Source organism: Pelobates fuscus, chromosome 6 (assembly GCF_036172605.1).
Source record: "Pelobates fuscus isolate aPelFus1 chromosome 6, aPelFus1.pri, whole genome shotgun sequence".
NCBI classification, from domain to species: Eukaryota; Metazoa; Chordata; class Amphibia; order Anura; family Pelobatidae; genus Pelobates; species Pelobates fuscus.
The window spans coordinates 65,960,059-65,981,017 of NC_086322.1; the positions used below are offsets into that span (position 1 = coordinate 65,960,059).

The 20,959-nt window shown below is 38.8% G+C and overlaps 1 protein-coding gene across 2 annotated transcripts in view; it reads right to left on the bottom strand.

Moving 5' to 3' along the window:
• Positions 1–282: 282 nt before the first annotated feature.
• The window catches only part of TAPT1 (transmembrane anterior posterior transformation 1), a 61,786-nt gene continuing 41,109 nt past the window's right edge, over positions 283–20,959 (bottom strand). For both annotated transcript variants that reach the window (XM_063457806.1, XM_063457805.1), the window contains exons 7-14: positions 20,826–20,895; positions 17,849–17,929; positions 17,477–17,586; positions 13,296–13,355; positions 12,760–12,828; positions 12,178–12,254; positions 4,337–4,497; positions 283–2,026 (exon numbers count right to left, since the gene is read on the bottom strand). In XM_063457806.1, coding sequence (XP_063313876.1) covers positions 1,800–2,026; positions 4,337–4,497; positions 12,178–12,254; positions 12,760–12,828; positions 13,296–13,355; positions 17,477–17,586; positions 17,849–17,929; positions 20,826–20,895 — 855 coding nt within the window. In that variant the 3' untranslated portion in view covers positions 283–1,799. The remainder of the gene's footprint in view (positions 2,027–4,336; positions 4,498–12,177; positions 12,255–12,759; positions 12,829–13,295; positions 13,356–17,476; positions 17,587–17,848; positions 17,930–20,825; positions 20,896–20,959) is intronic.

Consider the following 20,959-nt stretch of genomic DNA (forward strand, 5'->3'; position numbering starts at 1 on the left):
TAAGTTCCACTTCCTTCATCATACTCTGAAATCCCCCCAAAAAGCAGACATAAGTAAATTCCCTACCGTATAATCATTTTGTTCTAAATCATGAGCCCATTTGGATATTTGCCATCGTCTTGGTTACATGTGAGCTTAACTTTTTCCAATCTGGATTTTTACAGAAGCTTCTGCATTCAACTTATCATGGAACACAGGTTCGGGGAAGTTGTTAAAAGAAGTAAGCAAGCCATGTCTTACTAGCAAACAAGATTTGGCTAAACTATAGCATACTTCGGTTACTTTATTTTTTCTCTCTCTCTCTCTATAGGAAACTTTCCAGCAATTGTTAATCATTAGACCCATTGAAACTAGCATTCCGCCAATAGGCTAAAAACTCTGCTACAGCTTGAGTGAGCCCTTTAACAGTGAACTATACATATATGCAATATTCACCAGATACAGGATTATTCAAGTGCAAATCTTTTCCCATAGAAGCTATTTTGACAACACTATACAAAGGACAGTTGGCATCGGCAATCTCTGGAATTCATTTTGCTGTACAGTTGGACCAAGTGCCAGGCTAAATACCATGTAGTCCATAAGAGCTGGAGTGCCCGAAGTTGGCTTTGTTCCAGGGTATATGTTGTAAACTAATAATCCACTTTGATAACTTTCCCGAGCATGCCTGTTCTGCCTTATAGCTCATTTAATGAAATTCATTTTATATATATTTTACTGGTACAAATTTGCAGTCAGGCTGTGTGGACTCAACACCTAAAACTTGGTATTATATAGTGTAAGAGGGAGGAAAAAAATCACAACTTTCCAAATCGGTCTTTAAAATTGCCTGGCAAACAGTAATCTGGAAAGATTTACATCAAAGTCCTCTTTGCATGCACCACAATATAACATATAACATTTTAATATGACTTTAAAAACAGTCCCTGCTTTGCACGGAGATATATAGATCACAATCCAACATATATACACATAAATTGGAGCGATAACATGACTATGCCAGTGTCTGTGTCGATATACTCAAGCCAACATTGACTTCCATAAGTTGAAGTTGGGGTACAGACCTGGCTACCTTCAACTAGATAAAGAATTAGATGTGAAGTTTGCATATGTAATCAGATGATGCTCCGTGTGTGTCTGAACTGTTCTTAAAGTATGATCTTTCTTTAGTTTTATGTTTATTTGGTTGTATAACATACAAAATATGACAAAATCTGTGTGGTGTAGGCCACACTAGACTTATACATTTTCTAATGGATGCAACCCAACACTCCGATATCACTGTGGTTAATTTATATATTATGTTTTTAAGGCATGTGATCATGGCCTAAAAATTTATCCTGTATTACGATAATCAGTTAAGGTCTCTTGTGATTTTTGTTTTTATCAAGGCTGTACACTTTTTAAAATAGTGTGATCTCTCTACGTTGTCCTGCATTCTTTATGAATCCTCAAAGAAATTAAAAATATTGTTCAATGCGCTGCTCTGCAAAGCAAAGTCTCTCCCACTCCAAATGATTTTATTTCGATAACAGCAATATTACAAGCTTAGGCAAGCATAACTGACATTTTGTAATTAAAAGAAAAGAAAAAAAAAAAAGCTTGCCATTCCCAGCTCCATTAAAATATACAAAGACTGTTTTAGTCAGCTCCAGATCTTCATATAACTTGGAAGGGAAGTTTTATTTGTTGAAATAATTTAAAAAAACAAATTTAGAAAAAATAAAAACTGAAAAAATAAATAATCAAATGCGGAGTAACCATTTTCTGAGGTTACTCTGCAGATCATCCTGATAACATTAGTCTATTCTGTTTCCGCAGATGGTAAACCTGTCTATATCTAGCAAATCCTTGTTAGCAGATCTGTGTTTTAGTTCAGAATTCTCTTGTGTGAGATCTTTCTCTTCCCCGTCTGGCGTGGTCAGGAGCTGGTCAGAGTTGCTCTCCACGAGAAGTGGCGTTGTACTTGCTTGCCGCATTGGTTGGCTGGTGACAGATGCACAGACAGTTTCTTCTGTAGGGGTTCCTAAATTGAAGGCAGGATAAAGTCAATTCAATTATTAGTGCAACAGATCCTGCAACTATCACTTTTTAATGGCAACTGAATTCAATCCGTAACCGGAAGAATACCGTATTTATTCGAGTATAACACGCACACGTGCATAACGCGCACCCCTAATTTTCGATTAAAAATCGGTATAAAATTTTATACCGATTTTTAATCTAAAATTAGGGTGCTTGTTATACTCTAATAAATATTCGAGTGGGTGCTCGATAATACCGACCGCCGGGCTCATTACAAGCCCGGCGGTCCTGGGGGGGCGGGCAGCAAGCATTTACTCACCTCCGTGCAGCGCCTCCAGCTTCCCAGTGTAAATCTCGCGAGACCCGCGGCCAGCTCTGACGACGTCAGAGCGTCAGAGCTGGCCGCGGGTCTCGCGAGATTTACACTGGGAAGCTGGAGGAGCTGCACGGAGGTGAGTAAACGCTTGCTGCCCGCCCCCCCAGGACCGCCGGGCTTGTAATGAGCCCGGCGGTCCTGGGAGGTATATTTATTCGAGTATAACGCGCACCCCTAATTTTAAATTAAAAATCGGTAAAAAAAAATGCGCGTTATACTCGAATAAATACGGTAAGTATGGACACACCTGTTGTAGTGGACTGTTCAGGTCCAAAATAACCCCTCAAGGACACATGACATGTGTGACATGGCATGATTCCCTTTTATTCCAGAAGTTTGGTCCTTAAGGGGTTAAGATCCCAATTCTCCTACAGTTTGCTGTATACCCATGCCCTGTGCTCTCAGTCATCACATGTTGGATTGGTTAAAGGAACACTATAGTCACCAAAACAACTTTAGCTTAAGGAAGCATTTTTAGTGTATAGATCATGATCATGCTGTCTCACTGCTCAAATCTCTGCAATTTAGGAGTTAAAACCCTTTTGTTTCTGTCCCCTGGCTGTGACTCACACACCATGCATGAAAAAAAAATGGTTTCACTTTCAATTAAATGTAACTTACTTTAAAAGTGCTTATTGCCTGCTCTTTAAAGCGAACTTTAATCATACACAGAATGCTTCTGTGTGGTTTAGCAAGCTATCAACAGTGCAGGGGATAATACATTTTAAATTAAATAGAATTTGCAATGAATGAAGTGTAAATATTAGCTGCTTCTTTACAGGAAGTGTTTAGGAAGGCTATGCAAGTCACATGCAGGGAGGTGTGACTAGGGTTCATAAACAAAGGGATTTAACTCCTAAATGGCAGAGGATTGAGCAACGACACTGCAAGGAAATTATCTATATACCAAAAATGCTTCAATAAGCTAAAGTTGTTTTGGTGACTATAGTGTCCTTTTAGTGTGTGGGTCCAAGGGGCTGGGCTTCATATGTCCAGGCGCAAAACAATTTGTAATAGTTATGGGGATATGGTCAATGGAAGTAGTCACCCAGATTTGTGACAAGGAACTTTAGAGACACTTAACGTTACCCTTTGAGAGGCAGACCTAGATGAAAGTCTCCATTTTTATGAACTTATCTAGGAGCTCGGTAAGATGCACAGCCATGAACATAATTATAAACACAGTCAACCAAAGTTTGGTGTGTGCATTATTATTTCTAGGATTTACGATTATATGGCGTTTTTGGAGCTAGTCAAGCCAATGGCTGAGTGTGAATTACTAGATTGCTTATTCAATCCTTTCACAACTGTCGAGGAATATGTAACTATTGTAACATGTTCTTAAAGGAACACCAAAACAAACTTTAGCTTAAACAGTTTGTGTATAGATCATGCTTCCTGAAGTTTCACTGCTCACTTCTATGCCATTTATGAGTTAAATCACTTTTGTTTCTGTTTAAGCAGCCCTAGCCAGAAAAAAAAAAGGTTTACATTTCAATCAGATGTAACTTGATTTAGAAGTTTGTATCTTCTGCTCAGCAAATGAAACTTTAATCACACACAGAAGGCACCTGCATGGTCTAGCAAGCTATTAACAGTGCAGGAGATAAGAAATTGTAAATTAAACAGACTGTGCAATAAAGGGAGTGTAAAACATAAGAACTCACTTTACATGAAGAGTTTAGGAAGGTTGTGCATATTACATGCAGGGAGGTGTGTCTAGGGCTGTATAAACAAAGTAATTTAACATCTAAATGGCAGAGAACTGAGCAGTGAGACTGCAGGGGCATGGACTACACACCAAAACCAAGCTAACGTGGTTTTGGTGACTATAGGGTTCCCCTTTAAAGGACACAGCATGATTTGAGAGTCAACATTTTTTAAGTGGAATAGAGTGGAGCAAACACATATTCAGTAAGAAACATTAAAAATAACCTTGACTTGTCTTTGATGCACTCTGGGTTTTCTTAGGTGTCTTTCCCTGCATGGTGGTAGCAGGTGGCTGGAACAGTTTCTCATCCATCTTTGCGTCTTTGATATACTGACAAGACTTTCCCAGCAAAACAATGCTGTTAAGAACTTTTAATGTTATTAACCTGCAATATTGAAAATGAAATCAGAGTTTCAAATAATCAAAAATGTCTATCATGACATGATGTAAACTATGGACAATTATCTTACCCTCACTTCTAAATAGTGGAAAAAAACAAGAAAAACAAAAAAACCATAACACTCTTCCCCACTTTTCCCCTCTAAAATAACAGTAATGTGACTTAAAGGAACATTATAGGGTCAGGAACACAAACATGTATTCCTAACAATATAGTGTTAAAAACACCATCTAGCATCCATTGTCCCCATAAATATAGTAAAATCGTACATTTTATCCAGTCTGCTGCTGGCTCTGCCCCTGAACTGTCTTCTTGGCTGACATCAGAGGTGGTGTTCTCAGCCAATCACAATGCTTTTCTATAGGAATACATTGGCTTGGCTGAGATTGTTAAGGAAGCAGATCAGGGGCAGAGCCAGCACAAGCCAAACACAGCCCTGGTCCAATCAGCATCTCCTCATAGAAATGCATTGATTCAATGTCTCTCCATGAGGAAAAGCTCAGTGTCTCCATGCAGAAGCGCAGCCATCGGAGGAGTGGCCACTGGAGATGTCCCTAGGCTGTAATGTAAACACTGCCTTTTCTCTGAAAAGACAGTGTTTACTGAAAAAAACCTAAACAAACTGATTTGACTCATCAGAACAAATACAATAAGCTGTAGTTGTTCTGGTGACTATAGTGTCCCTTTAACTTTAGTTGAAAGAAAATCGTATTAAAGGGACACTCCAGGCACCCAGACCACTTCTGCCCATTGGAGTGGTCTGGGTGCCAACTCCCACTACCCTTAACCCTGCAGCTGTAAATATTGCAGTTTTCATAAACTGCAATATTTACATTGCAGGGTTAACTTCTCCTCTAGTGGTTGTCTAGTAGACAGCCACTAGAGGGCACTTCCTGGTTTATAGCACATATTTTCTGTGCTATAGCGTCGCTGGACATCCTCACGCTATGCGAGGACCTCCAGCGTTGCTAAATTCCCCATATGAAAGCATCTTTCAATGCTTTCCTAGGGGGAGGTCTCCCCCACCGGATGACGTCGGCAGGGGGAGGAGCGTGGGTGGACCCTGAACCAGCGCCAAGGGACATCGGCGCTAAATACAGGTAAGTCACGGAAAGGGTTTTAACAACCTGGAATGGGAGGGAGCGGGGACCTGCAGTGACAGGAAAACGGATCGTTTTCCTGGCACTGGAGTGTCCCTTTAATATAGATGTTACAAACTATGGCTTTTTTTTTTTTTTTTACAACTCTTTTTGCTTCTAGAAATGTGAACAACAGATGAGGGTGGGGGCTTGCCATCAGTTAATTCTAACCAGGAATTCTAATTGCATTATGAAGGTCAGGCTTGATATATCTAATTTTTGTTTTACAAAGTGTGCTTTTTTTCTGCTGTGTCTCTCTCTACATGGAGATTCCGGACATCGGAGAATAGTATGCCAGACTGAACATACAACCTTAAAGGCCTCACTAACAGAATAAATTAAATACAAAAATGGACAATGGAAAACTCGGGGAGTTTATGTCCATTATAAAACTAGAGGAAAAGGCAAACGTTGGGGAGTGAATTTAGTTAAGCACTTTTCCCAGGTACCTGTCCTATGAGAGAGGAAGTCAATCTATGATTTGAACTTGGACTTCTGAAGAGTTGGATTTCTTTTTCCTACACTATGTTTTGTATATTATATATATTTGATCTTCTACTTGTCTAATTATTGTATTGTTTGTATGTCCAAAACAAGAGAAAGCGATGGAAAAAAAAAAAAACAACAAAATACACTTTCACCAAATCATGACTCACATTTACAATTCATTTTAAAACTCCTAGTGATAAATTGACTAATAATGTTAAAAATAATGTTTATTTCTAATGTCAGAGTTTCACTATAAACATCCCTGCCGTTGCTCTCTCTCCCCTCCTGCTCTCCCTCAGCACAGATTCTGAAGAAAACAAAACCCAAATTTATCTGGTACATCGAATAAAAACAGTGACTGTTCATCTGAATGCTACCAGCCTTTGTTTAGAAAGCACCACTCTGTGTGGAGTCACAATCCATTTGTGAAAGTTTACTGAGTGGCCACCTACCAGACCTTCTTGTGTGCAGATTGTTACAGCAGCTACACTCCATTTTAGCTAAGAGAATAAGGTACACAAACATTAAAGAAACACTCCAGACCACTGAAGCACTCTAGCTTGCTGAAAAGCGTTGTGTGAAGAGCATGTACTTTTTTTTTAATCTCCATTTTATAAATAGAAATGGGCAATTGTATAAATTAAATTCTGTATTTTATTTGTGCATGAAGATATACATATAGCACACCGTGCCACAACAGCTAGAGTATGCATAATGAAATACAGGTGTACATCAGATAGGCAGTGGAAAAACTTTGCACATTTTTTTAAATTTTTAAATGCGTAACAATGAATTATGTCTAGGCTGAATTTTGAAAAAATTACAAAACTGGATTAACTTCAGGCAGGTTATAAAAGTGATAGATAACAGTGCATGTTGTTTGTTCAAGCTTACGTATCTATGTAGTGATTAGCTGTGTCTGGCTAAACATGCTGTGCAGCTTAATTCTGGTAGTTACAACCTGTCTATGCTATACATTTCAACGACAGTGTTAATAGATTTAGACAAAAAATAAACATGAAATAAAATAAAATTTAGCATTGATAGATCACGTTATAAGCTTTGCAGATTTGCATAGATGTGAAACAAACTGACCAACAAAATAGGATTTAAGGCAAAACAATAAATAAAATAATGTCAGTGTGCCTTTAAATTAGCTTAAATTATTTTCTAAAGAGGGAAACTGTGTTGCTTGCAAAATGCACACAATAGCCTGGTGGTTCAGTATGCAGTTGCAGAATGGCTGGCTGTGATGGCTCTGAGCCATTAGGTGGTCCTCTCCGACATCACATTTTAATGTTGTACAGGCTAGAAAATCAAAGTGAATTGTATTCTAATACCCTGTCCTCTGGCAATTTGGCATTACGAGCCTAAACCGACAACTGTGTCAGTTGTGGTAACCAAACATCACAACTAATAATTCTAACATAAGCCCAATCTAGACAAGGGTTAGATAATCCATGTTACTAAAGGTAAAGGTCATAACATGTTAGGCATCCTATTGAGCCTATTAAGTGCACTCTTTAAGTTAAGTAGTTGCGTTTAAAGCTTAAGCGAAACATGCGAATAAAAGCAAAACTGTTATGCATTAGACCGCTCTGATCGGCTAGGGAAACATCTAGCTACGACCAACTGTCAGGGATATGGCCCCTAAGGGGTGTGAAAGAGCAGGGTTGTACCACTGGCAGGCTTGTGTCCCTTAAGTCCATCAGGTCTGTGGGATTCCTGCTAATTGTCGACCGGGTCCACTAGCCGATGCCTGCAGAGGGGCTTGTATTGCCGAGCCACTGGAGCTGGATACACCAGATCTGTGATGCTGGGGTTAGGGCAAAGTCTGTCCAGGTCGGTTTGGTGAGTTCTTGTTGCGTGATCGGAGCGCCCCAAGCCCGGGGCCTCCAGGGGGAAATCGAGTCCAGTAATCTCGAGGGCTTGTTGGGACCCTGGTGCGCCACTAGTAGCCTTTTACCCTGGTACCGCTTGAGAGCTGGTGTCCTTTCGCCATAAGCCCGGTTTCCGGTGTGGTCCGGGGTCTCCCCTGTCGGGGTTTTACAGTGGGCCTTGTTTTCTGGTTGTCGTATTTTGCGGATTGCAACCCTCCGTCGGTGGGACTGGCACCTGTGGGGTACTTTCCCCTTAGCTCTAGTAGGGCCCCTTGTACGGGAGTCCGTGGATTGGGGTCCCCGACCGCCTGGAGACATCATTCCCGGTCTCTTCCCTGCCGGGGCTGATTGTGTCATGGTCTTTCCGTGACTTGGCTCTGCTGTTTGAATGCGGGTCAGTAATTGGGCCCAGAAATTGTCGAAAATTACATCGATCGGGTCTCTCTTGCTCTCGCTGGGTCTCAACCTGTCAGGTTGGAGTTCGTCTCTTGTATCTGGTGCAGACGTGTCCGCCATTTTAGAGGCCTCGCGCCCCACATTGCTCTTTAATGTCGCTGGCTGGATCATGGGTTGTGGGGTGGGAGGCACTCCGTCTGGTGGGGACCGGGATAACCCCCACCGGTCCATAGGGGGGGGGGGGTTGCTGAACACGCTCTTGTGCAATCGTGTGCGGTTGGCGGGGAAGCGGCCGCCATTCCCCACTACCGCCTGCGGTAGGCCTCATTCCGTCGTGGCGGTTCCCGGTACGCCTGGGTTTCGATTTTGGTATCGCCAGGTTCGGTTGGTGCTCCCCGGTGTAGTGATGCGGTTTATTGGAGGTTCGTGGCGTTCCAACCCAGGCTAAACCGCAGAACGTGCGCTCGTCGGCAGGAGCTCAGGCAGAGCACGACCTGTCCGCTTGCTGGCCAAGCTCCGCCCCCCGCAATTGTATAAATTAAACTGGTCCCTTCCCCCCTGGCATTCAATTGGATAACAGGTTCTGTTACTTCCTGGTTTGGTTAGCTCAGTGGAGCTAAACTCAAAATGCAGCAATTGCTCAGAGCACCTTCCTTGCAAAGACTTCTCATTGAGCTGCATTGGGAAGCCTGTGATTGGACAGCCACAGACAGTCTGGGCGGGGTTAGAATGTGAGGGCTTGCAAAGGGTACACGTTATACGCTTGGGATTGATAAGTTTCCTTGAAATGCTCAACTATACTATATTTGGATACATTTATTTAAATCACAGTTAATATTTTCTAAATAAGGTATTTGCCAGCATTTGCCCACTTTTCAGGCTGTATTAAACACAACAAAAACTACTAAATACAGTCCTAGAACCTATGCACCACCTTATACAAGGCATGGAGTGTCAGTGCATACGAATGAGAGGTACATTTACATATTCACACATATATTCATGACCTTCCCCATGAGAAGCGAACACTTTTCTCCATCCCACTAACCCTGTTCTAGCACTCCCACTTCCCACTAACCTTCTACACGAGACAACTCCTTCCCCATTATTAGCAATCCACTCCATTACCAGAGCCCGCTTCACACTACCTTTCACAGTCAAATTGTGTTAAACTAATGACATAACATTAAAGTTGCCTAATTGTGAAGAGTTGCCTAATTGTGAAGAAGTTGTGCTTACAAGACCACTAAAGTCACAGAAGCTACTTCATTTCAATGAAGTTGGCTGGTTGCAGTGGTCCAGTCAATTAAACTATTAAAAGTAAAACTATTTTAAACAAAGTTAGTTTTTCTTGAATGGCTAAACTCCCCTCCAGAGACTGCTACACTGACAGCTACTGGAGGCACATCCGTTGCACTGACAGAATAAAACTAGGTCACATGACAAGGAAGTCGCCATAGGAAAGCCTTGATTCAATGCTTTCCTGGGAGAGGCATGGATGTGCACGCTGCACTTGCGAGCATGCGCATCACGTCCCCCTCTAAAAAAAGCATTGGTTTGCACCACACCAGAGGTGGCCAGGGCTCCTCCATGACATCATGGGAGGGGGAGAGGTAAGCAGCGCTGAGAGATGATCGTGCACTGGAAAAAAGTTAAAATAAAGAGGGGGTGGGGACTCTGTGCAGGGAAATTAAAGCATGTTTACATTCCTAACGCTTTAGTGTTCTTTTAAGTCAGCTATGACCAGCACAAATCCCTAGTGACTTACACTGTAGTGATGTAGGACATGGGATGAAACCGCAAACTACAAGGAGTAGTGCTGATCAGTTCTAGATGTTGCTCAGGTTGGAGATTTGGTAAGACACTGCTGGTTCCTTGCATATATCCATTATATGAGTTCCATAGCTGAATTCACATTTGTAATGACTGACAAACTTATCACGAGTAAAGGTACAATTTATTTTTTGATTGCTCTGCTTTTTAGCAGGTAAAACAGGAACAAACAGTATGATGTGACACACAAGCCTGAAGCAAGATAACAACTGGGCGAATACTTGCAAAAACATAATATTCAAAGATATCATTTTTAATATGTGGGGTAACAGCTTATTGATCCAATGAGAGATCTAACTGCCTTTCTGGGTGTCAAGAAGGATTTTTTTTTTCCTAGATTGTTGCAAAATTGGAAATCACCTTTTCTTGCCATCTTTTGGATCAACAGCGAAAACAAATGTGAGAAATGCTGAACTTGATGGACACAATTGTTTTTTTCCCCCAGTCTATATAATGCCCACATAGGCCAGAAATTATATTTTTAACACGTGCACACCCATTACGCGGTTAATAGCAACTAAAAGACCAATTAAAATTATCTTATTTACACTACTGATTACTAATCCTTAAAGTAAATATAAGCTCTTATTATTTAATGAATCTAGGAATCTAAAAAATATATTTTTTAAAGCGAGTAAAATTAATATTCTCTTTATATCTTTTTCACTATTAGAGTCTGTTTGTACGTTTTTATATTGGAAGCTTTCTGAATTTTGACATTCATCACTCCTCCGGGAGATGTAGAGAAATCTTTCCAACTACACTTTCACAGCATGCCAGACAATGAAGATTAAATGGTTTATTTGAGTCATTTTCACCATTTCACAAAGTTAGCCAATTTTCTGTAGAAATCTAAAGCTGTTGGACTTTCATCACACCTGCTGAGTAACATTCAGATATTACTTCCACTGTTCTAAGGGAAAGGAAAAACTGTGGTGGGGGGGGGGGGGGGGAGGGACAATCCCTTATATTGGCATTTCTGCTGTGTATCAGTTCCAGGTAAACAAGGTTTAATCCCATATTATATGAATTTCAGAGCATTACCAGACAGTGTATAACCCTCACACATCTCCATTTGTAAAACTGGTGCAGTTATTTTTTGCTATGAATTTGTAAAGTGGTGTGTATTGGGTGCAGTAAACTATTTACTTCAATCGACAAATAAAAACGTGGATGCAAAAAACTACATTGCTTCAATGGTAATGCTAAGTATATTCATACAATAAACTAATTCAATAATAATAAGATGTATGGTATTAAGCTTTCAAAACCCATACTTCGCTGGCTTTTGATAAGCCACATCTCCCTTATAAGGATTAATGGGGTACAGATTTAAAAAAAAAAAAAAAAAAGAAAAATTACTACCAACTCGGCAATATATTCCACGTAGACAATATGGAGATCACTCTCCCTGCATCCAGAGGGTCAACATAAATATTAACTGAATACTACGTTAATACTAAGGAGTAGCAGCCAAGTAATAAATATGATCGTACAAATGTTATAAAAGTGCAAATGCAATTATTCTTACCCCTAATAAAATGATATGTAATGGATATACATTTTATCTGTGTGTGGGTATGAGGGTTTTCCTACATTTGAGTGTTTTGAGTGGCTATCCACTTTAGAACTTTAAGCACTCTATTTTTACTCTTAGGAGTGAATATTTTGATATGCATATAAATATGATAAAGCCAATTATCAGGAATGTTAAATCATGGACACTGTGCCACAGTAACTAATTCCAAGCAACATGGGCAAGTGTGACGGATTGTGACGGACTTTTACACAATTTATCCCAAAAATGATAGTTTGTACATTGATACAATTCTTTCGCATACTGTGGACACCTGATTCAGTACAATTTTCATTTGATTACAGTAAAACAAAGTGAAGCTCTATAGAGAGATATTTAACTTTTAACCTACCCAAAGTAGAAGAGGACAACACATGTGTAGGCCAACACGCCTTGTACCTTTATGGAACTTGTCACCACCCTTATGAGCTGTTATAAAAAAAAAATTTAAAAAATTAAAATTAAAAAAGGAAACATGATTATTGAAAACTTCTAGTAAAAAAAGGATGCCAAAAACAAATAAGACAAACCCTTTAGAGTTCAAACTTGTAAAAGTGGATCAGACGTTAAGATCAAGATCCATACTAAGTAATTTGAATGTAATCTATTACCTACAAATGTTTACATTAAAACGTATAGTTAACGCACTTTGCCTTTAGTCAGCGCAGTGGGGGGTCATCTACAGACACACCATTATCACTTACAACTGCTTCACTACTGCCATGCAGAAAATGGAAAGTACTACTAGGCCCAATGTAATTTAAAGAAAATTCCCAAGCATACACTTTAAATCGAATTAGAGGATGGATCCCACCTATGGAATTCGTACAGACTTCCACCACTTCTGGCAGAAGAGCATTTTTTTTGGTCATATAAATGTAGGTATCTAGCATGAATGCTTTGCAAAAGAAGCTTGAGTAACAAATATGCTTACCAACACAGCTAGCGGCAGTGGAATAAATCCCATACGCCTGGACACAGAGTCACTATAATCTGTGTAAGCCTAAAAAACAAGAAACAAATAAAAATACACACATCACTATTACATCTCAAATACCATTTTTTTTTTTAAATATAAAAAAAATCAGCATTTAATCTCACAATAATATTAATTCCCTCACTGAGGCATAGCAGCGCTTAGTAGGAGAGACTGATGTAGAAGGTGACTAATGGGAGCTGCAGCATTTGTAACACCAAGCATGTGATATAATAGAGCTGTCAGTCTATAAATAATGCAGCTACCTATGTGCCAGTTCCAAAAAACAAGGGACGGTGCCTTCATGTTGATGCAGAGCTAAGTTTAAATTATTTGTTGGGCTATATCAGGAATGTGGGTCTTTGTAACAGTAAAAAAGAAAAATCGTTTAAATTAAAAAAGGAAATTGTGAATTTTTTATGCATGCACACACTTAATATGGGGATATTGTTATCTAAATACTAGCAGACTTTCAAAGTGTTTTGAATGCTTACATTTTTCTGACGACTGCTTACAAGCTCAAAGGCAAGGCTGGCTCTGTATTCACTGTATACCTTCAGGAAAGACGAAAGAAAAAAAATATTTTAACAGCAAACGGGGGGGGGGGAGTGATAATATATCTCTTTTTGTAGCACAACGGATTTGCTAACCATACACTTATTACACTTAATACTTTTTGTAACATTATCCTTTAACAAAAATAAAAGATTTTGACTTTAAATTGATGGTTAGAAGCTGCAATATTCTAATTGCAAGTTCTAACCCTAAAAGTGCTCTTAAAATGGCGCTGTGAGCAGCAAATTGGTTTTGCATTTTCCAGGCATGCCAATGTTTTACTTCAAAGTAACCTGCGCACACATGTTAACCAAATAGTTTAAAAGGCCATGCACAGGATTGCGTGGGTGCTCTACATGTATAGGCAGTTTTGGGTCTCCTAAGCCACCTGTTACCATTTTCAATATGCACTCACACAGTAATATACAATGCCATGCACAGCTGATATACTAAGGTAAAGAGCTTGTGTACACTCACTGAAGGAGCACTTTGTAGGGGAGCATGGGTGAGATGGCAAGAGAGGAGAGTAAGACATTTGCATTGAAGCCAGGAAAATAAAGAGTGGTTAGTTAGGTTGATGGAAAATGAGCATTAGGTTTAGAAAGCATAGTAACTTATCTACAAATAAATATTTAGCCCATCGTAGAGATTGAGCACTGGCAAAGGTACACCTAAAAGATGTGAAGGAGGTTAGGGCTAATAACAGTAGTCTATAACAATAATAACCAGACCAAATGGTCTAAATGGAGACAACAGGTAGGCCTATGCAGATAATAAAACAGTAGAGAGAAAGAAAAGTCTTGCTACGACAACAGAATAAAGTAGGGGTGTAATCCTCCGGGGTTGATCCGTCCGGATAATAAAATAAAAAAGTCATATAAAAGTCTCACCAATATATCACTCAACCCCAACCGGCCTCTAGCTCTAACCCTACCAGGGTTAGGGTAAGGGTAAGGGGTAGGGGTTAGGGAATTGCGGAAGTCTCGAATTCCTGAATTTCAGAAGTGACGAACTGCTGAAGTACTGAACTGAACCTTTTGCCCATGCACATCCCTAGTAAACAGCACATTCCAGAGGTTTGTCTCACGACCCAAATAATTAGCATGTGGGCCCAATGTGCACATGCCACTCAATTTTTGAATCTCAGTCTGTGGTCACTGCATGTAAAATATCAAGTATATTCACAGCTATACATATACGGTATGGTGTTTGTGTTTTCTTTAATATGTACAATACTTAAGGCACGGACACTGTAGCTGATCCAACAAACCAGTTCTTCCAATATATAATTTTGTGTTACGTTTTGAAAACCATGTTGTCTATGAAAATAATGGACCATACATATAATTATTTGAATATATGCTGACAATTACTCTAGCAAACAATATAGAAATTCAATTACTCCATTTACCTGAAGTATTTATTTTACACACGCTTCTCTCTACATTTGTGTTTCACGTCTCTATTCTAGACAGCAATCAGCTTATTTGTCACAATAGGCATTGTAATTGCCTCTATAATTTGTGACTTTCCTAGAAGTTTACAAATAGGTTAAAATATGCATATTTAGCAACTAAAGAGAGCCACGTATTTCAACAGTGCCGAACCAAGTATCTCTACACCCTGTTCCAAATTATTATGCAAATTCTATTTAAGTGTCACAAAGATTAAATAGTTTGCTTTTCAGTTTAACTCATGGATGGCATTGTGTCTCAGGGCTCTTTTGATCACTGAAAACAATCTCGGACACCTGTGATAATTAGATTGCCAGGTGAGCCCAATTTAAGGAAAAACTACTAAAGGAGGGTGTTTTTAAGCAGAGCACCATTTTCATGCAATATGGGGAAGATATCTGCTGCTGAAAAGAGTGAAAAAGTTTAATGCCTTGGACGAGGTATGAAAACATTAGATATTTCACGAAAACTTAAGCGTGATCATCGCACTATTAAGAGATTTGTGGCTGACTCAGAGCACAGACAGGTTTGTGCAGATAAAAGGCTCATTGAGGAAGATTTCTGCCAGATCCACGCATCAGATCAAGAGAGCAGCTGCTAAAATACCATTACATAGCAGCAAACAGATATTTGAAGCTGCTGGTGCCTCTGGAGTCCCACGGACATCAAGTTGTAGAGTCCTCCAGAGTCTTGCAACTGTGCATAAACCTTCTATTCGGCCACCACTAACCAATGCTAACAAGCAGAAACGGCTGCATTGGGCAGAAAAATACATGAAGACTAATTTTCAAACAGTTCTGTTCACTGAAGAGTGCCGTGCAACCCTGAATGGTCCAGATGGATGGAGTAGTGGATGGTTGGTGGATGGCCATCCTGTTCCAACAAGGCTGCGACATCAGGACTACTCTTGCCTCTCAAAGAACTAAGAATAATGTTTACATCTTCAGATCACCAAGTTGTTGTAAAAGATTTACTGAACACGTTGTCATTCGGAGTTGATTTTATAAATGTGTGGCAATAAGGTTTTACATATTTAGCTTGCTTTTATTTTGTGAATAACTTGACAATATATAAAACGTTTATCTCTAAAAGTTGCAAGCATGTTCCTTTTTATAAAAAACAAAAACTTAACCTAATCCCACTAATACATTAACATGCCGTTATTTGCCATGGATTGTATTAACATTCTGCTAAAATCTATTCAGCAAAGAATTGAGAAGAGACTCACATAGGCTCATTGGTGACGGGGTTACACTGTTATTATTTTTTTAAAAAATTCAGGTGACAGCTGTTTTTTGTGGATACTGAGGAGCAATTTAAAAATAGGCTACTTGTACCAATTTTAGTACTGGCTCACAAAAACATCATTAATGCCACTTCTGAAGCATATATAAACCAACAACCTCTACAGGTTTAGCTGCTAATTACAATGCTTTTTGCCTCATTAGTCTGACTATCATATGCTAAGAAATAGATGATTGACGGTAAACACTTGAAATCCATTTAAAAGGATATATTAACATACATTTTACTGTTAATCTCATTCATATTCCTAATTACAGCTTTTAACCTATTTTCCAAATATAATGACATTAATGGCTCAAAAAACTAGATAAGGGCAGGTCTTTATAGTACAGCAAACCATTAATTTACAAAATGGGTGAAAGTGAAGTTAATATTACACATGACTTCCATAATAAATACAAGTCCAAATAAAGACAACAGAATAAAGAAAATACCATACTGCTCATTTAAAGGGACTTTCAACCATAACATGTATTAGGTAGAATATTATACCCAGATAAATAAAATAAATCTTTACATTGTGCCAACTATCACCAGCCAGCGCATTTTATATTTAAACATCTTACCTGAAGATCCTTTCTGTGCCTCCAAGATGGCCACAATGCAGAATAAATATTTACCGTAGGATGGTATTATCACACGTATATTTTATCACTGATTATATTGCCCTATGTGAGCCTTTTTTCTTTTAGAAACTCATCTGGATAAAGTTCATTTTAAAGTGTATGTATATACTTCTAATACAACACTTTTTATATACTGTGCACATACGTGTTGTCACAATTCATATTTACTGTATAGAGCGGTAACCACCATTTTTTGCTCTGTTTGCTATTCAGAATAAATATTCACCTGCCAACTGCAAGATGTAGAATTTGTGCTGCAGTGGATGCAAAACATCCGCCGGGCCAACCAACCATTTAGTTTACAGGAGTTTGCCAAAAAGCAAAAACGTACAGGTTTATCAGCTAAATTGCTTTATCAATTCGTTCACTAGTCATTTCGCTAGCTCAATGTACAGATGAAGTTTACACTTGGCATGGAAGAGTCTTTTAGAGTAATATAATTTATATTAAAGTACATTTTGCAAGACATCTTTATTAGACTCTTCATAATGTCACATGGTATCTCCATCTCACTGTGCAATGCAATGCCACTACAGAAAAAACATATTGTGGGCAGCTGCGAGGCTCATCATGTACAGGAGGTGCAAGTACCAACTATTTGGGACCCAGGATAACAGCATAGGGGAACGAAGAGGACACACAAACCACTCCTTTAAGTATTACCTTTATGTCATAATATTGTTTCAAAGTTCTAATTATATTAATTGGTGGAGAAAACTAGTTCTGTATACGTACATCGGCAGTGATGTCATTAAATTTGGTAATGAAGGCATGCTTTACAACGTCCACGGCGATCTCAGATGCAATTACCATGCACACGTCAGGAAACAACACCCATAGGTGGTCTAAAGGTGAAGGAAGGAAAACAAGTGTATAAATTTATTGTAAAAAAGTGTTCAAATACTTCCATGGTTTACCCCATCCATCAATCTTTTTATTCCTGTAATACACAATGCTTTACTGCATTTATTCAGCAATACGCCCATTACTTATTTAAACACGATTAAAATTACCTATGCAATTCCCTTCATACAAAGCAGGTTAATTTAACTTATTTATTTTGGGGGATTTATCCATCAACTGGAAACTGAACCATGAAATTATTACCCGGATTCCAAGAGAACTGTTCCATGTTCCGCAGACACACAATCAGCAGCAGAACATAATTGGTGAAGCGCTCTTTTATATCTGCAAGAGAAGGAAAAGTGTCAACACATGCTCTAGTTATTATGACTCATATAAATGAGTGACAAATCCACAAGCTGACGCTTTTTGAAATATTGCAAGTCAGCAGATTTGCATAATACTTCATGTTACTGATACAGCAAAAAATTATAATTTAAAACAAAACAAAGGAAAAAAACATTGTTTATCATGCTAGAATTGATACTCTGGGGAAAATGGTCGCATTTGAAAAAAAAATGCAATTCTAAGAGACTGTGTGCACAGGTTTTGCATTAAAGTGTATCTCATAAAAAATAAATACTGAAATTAAATCATAAAGACACACAGAAATAGGGTGTGGAACAAATCAAACTGCCAACTAGATAAAAAAAATCAGCTGCATTAGTGTGGAGCGTTTGTGTAAATGCAGGGGTGTTTTTGTGTGGAATGTCTGTGAATGATGAGGTGTATATACACAGTCATCCTTCTAATGTCACCTTTTTTCATCCATGCACCTTGTACTTTCCTCTTTCATGTCCCTTTCTCAGTTCATCCATGCCACTTTTCTACAATTTGTTTTCCTATCCATGCCTCCTTTCTATATGCTCATTCTTCTATCCATTTTTTTTTTTTACTTGCCACCATAAACTGCTCATCCATAACCATTTTCCATATGCAATTCTTTTCTTGTAGTATGGTACTTCTCTGGTGTTTGCAAGGGTGCTAGGGGGAGCTGTACTTGGGCATATATTTATATATACACACACACACACCACATTTTATCATCATAATTCCACTTTATACATGAATCAGCTGTCCATGAGTGGTTCACTGGCTCTGAGCCTCTTCCTGAGTTGTGTTTCAAAGCTGTTGTATACAGCAAACACAGACAAAGGAATCCATGCATAAAGTAGAACTATGAGGCACAAATGTGGTTCTTTGTTGCACTCATTTGCGCACGCCTACCCAGAATCCCTTGCAGTAGGGAGAGCACTGTTAAAGTGAGATTTCTGTGGGAAAAGCAAGTCTTATGGCTTGACTGGTGTGTGTATTTGTGTTTAGCAATGTAATATATACATGTAATATATACACACATTTATTTTCATTTTATTATTACTAAATATTATTCCACATGCACAAGCTGAAGATAAGGTACAATATGTCCCGAATTTAGGATTTATATGATCATATGTGACTATGCATGCTGTTAAATATTAGAAGTAAAACATTTTTACCACAGACACTAAGGAGAAAATATTGGGTCGTCATAGAGAAGAACGTTATGATTTGTTTCTGCCCATTTACACACGGCACATGTGCAGCTTTTTTGCTTTTGGTGTCCTTCGCAACGGTTACTTTTTGGGGGTTACACAAGGGGTATATAAAAAAGGAAACCTGTCGGAATAGGAGTAACTCAAATTTGTCTTTCATTCGTTCACATGCTACTCTGCGTTGTATTGGAATAGACTAAATCCAGCAACATTTCTCTTGCAGATGAACACTGTGTATGCTTTTGGCACTTGGATGCAGCATAGATTGGAGTGACTTCTATGCCTGAATAGTGCATTTGTCCAGCGCATTATGTTTGTAAGTGCAATCAGTGCTTGTGCCATTTTTTTATTTATTGTTTTTATTATTTTTTTAGCCTAATAAAGCTTTTGAAGACGGTGTTTCTATTTGAACCACTCTTCACTGGCAAGATTCATTACCCCTATACACGATTGCCTATTACAGCTTTGAAAGACGTTGTTCCTACTTGAACTCCTCTTCATTGGGAAGATTTATTACCCCCATACTGTGCCTTAAATAAGACGTATTACTATGTTTATACACACCACTATTTTGAGCCATACTACTTGTGTTAGTTGTTATAAACAATAATTAATGTCTGAGAGCTTCTGCTGATGGCTTCCAGAGAAAAACGTTTGGTGTACGGATCATGCCCCTGCAGTCTCACTGCCCAATTCATTATCATTTAGGAGTTAAATCACCTTATTCATGCAGCCCACAGGTCCCCTATGGAGACTGCCACCGCTTTCCTACACAATTCTTGAAAAGAATCTAAAATTTTTTAGCTTCCATTATTATGTTTAATTTAGAATTTCCTATCTCCTCCTCTGTTAACAACTGCAATGGCCTCTTGTGTGTGATTACAGTTAAATTAACAGAGCAGAAGATAAAAACTTCTAAAGTAAACCTGCTGGGCTTTAAGATCAGATTGAAAATGAAACAATTTTTTTTTTTTTTTTTTTTTTAATAGAGAGAATGGGTGAGTCAGTCAGGGGAGGTGTGGAGAATGTTACATAAACAGAAACAAAAGTGATTTACACCAACAAATGTACCAAAGAAGTTTTGTTGTTTTTCCTTTAAGAGTTAGTGTGTATATAGGTGTATTCTTTTTTGTGACACTATAGTTACCCGAACAACTACATCCTATTGTAGTAGTTCTGGTGCTATACCATGTCCCTGCAGGCTTTTTGTTATTAACACTACCTCTTCTGAGAAAAGGCAGTGTTTACATTGAAGCCTAGGAACACGTCTAGTGGCCACTCTTCTGATGGCCACAAGAGGTGCTCCCTGGGGCTGTTCAACGCCTACACACTCTGCATGGGAAAGCATTGGGATTGTTGGAGATCATCACTACTGATAATGTCAGCCAAGCACTATATTTAGGGAGGCACGGGAAGGCCAGGGAGCAGGGGGATGGGCTAGGTAATAATTTTAACACTATATGATCAGGAATACAGGTTTGTGTTCCTTTAAATATTTTACAGTAAATTGTATTATTATTGTATTCTATTCGGGTATAAAGCAATATCATATTGAGAAATAGGTGGAACAGAGTGCTGGTATGGCCTCTAAGTGGACTGTTTTCAGTTTGCACCACCCCCAAGGAAAAGTAGCCCATGGTTATACATACCACTGTTTGACATCTGAAAAAGGTTGTTCTTCTCAAACTTCTTGAAAACACTCCCTTTGATTTCCACAAACTATTAATGAAAATATAACACATTTCAATCATGAAATTCAGTAGACCTACACTATGAACATCCA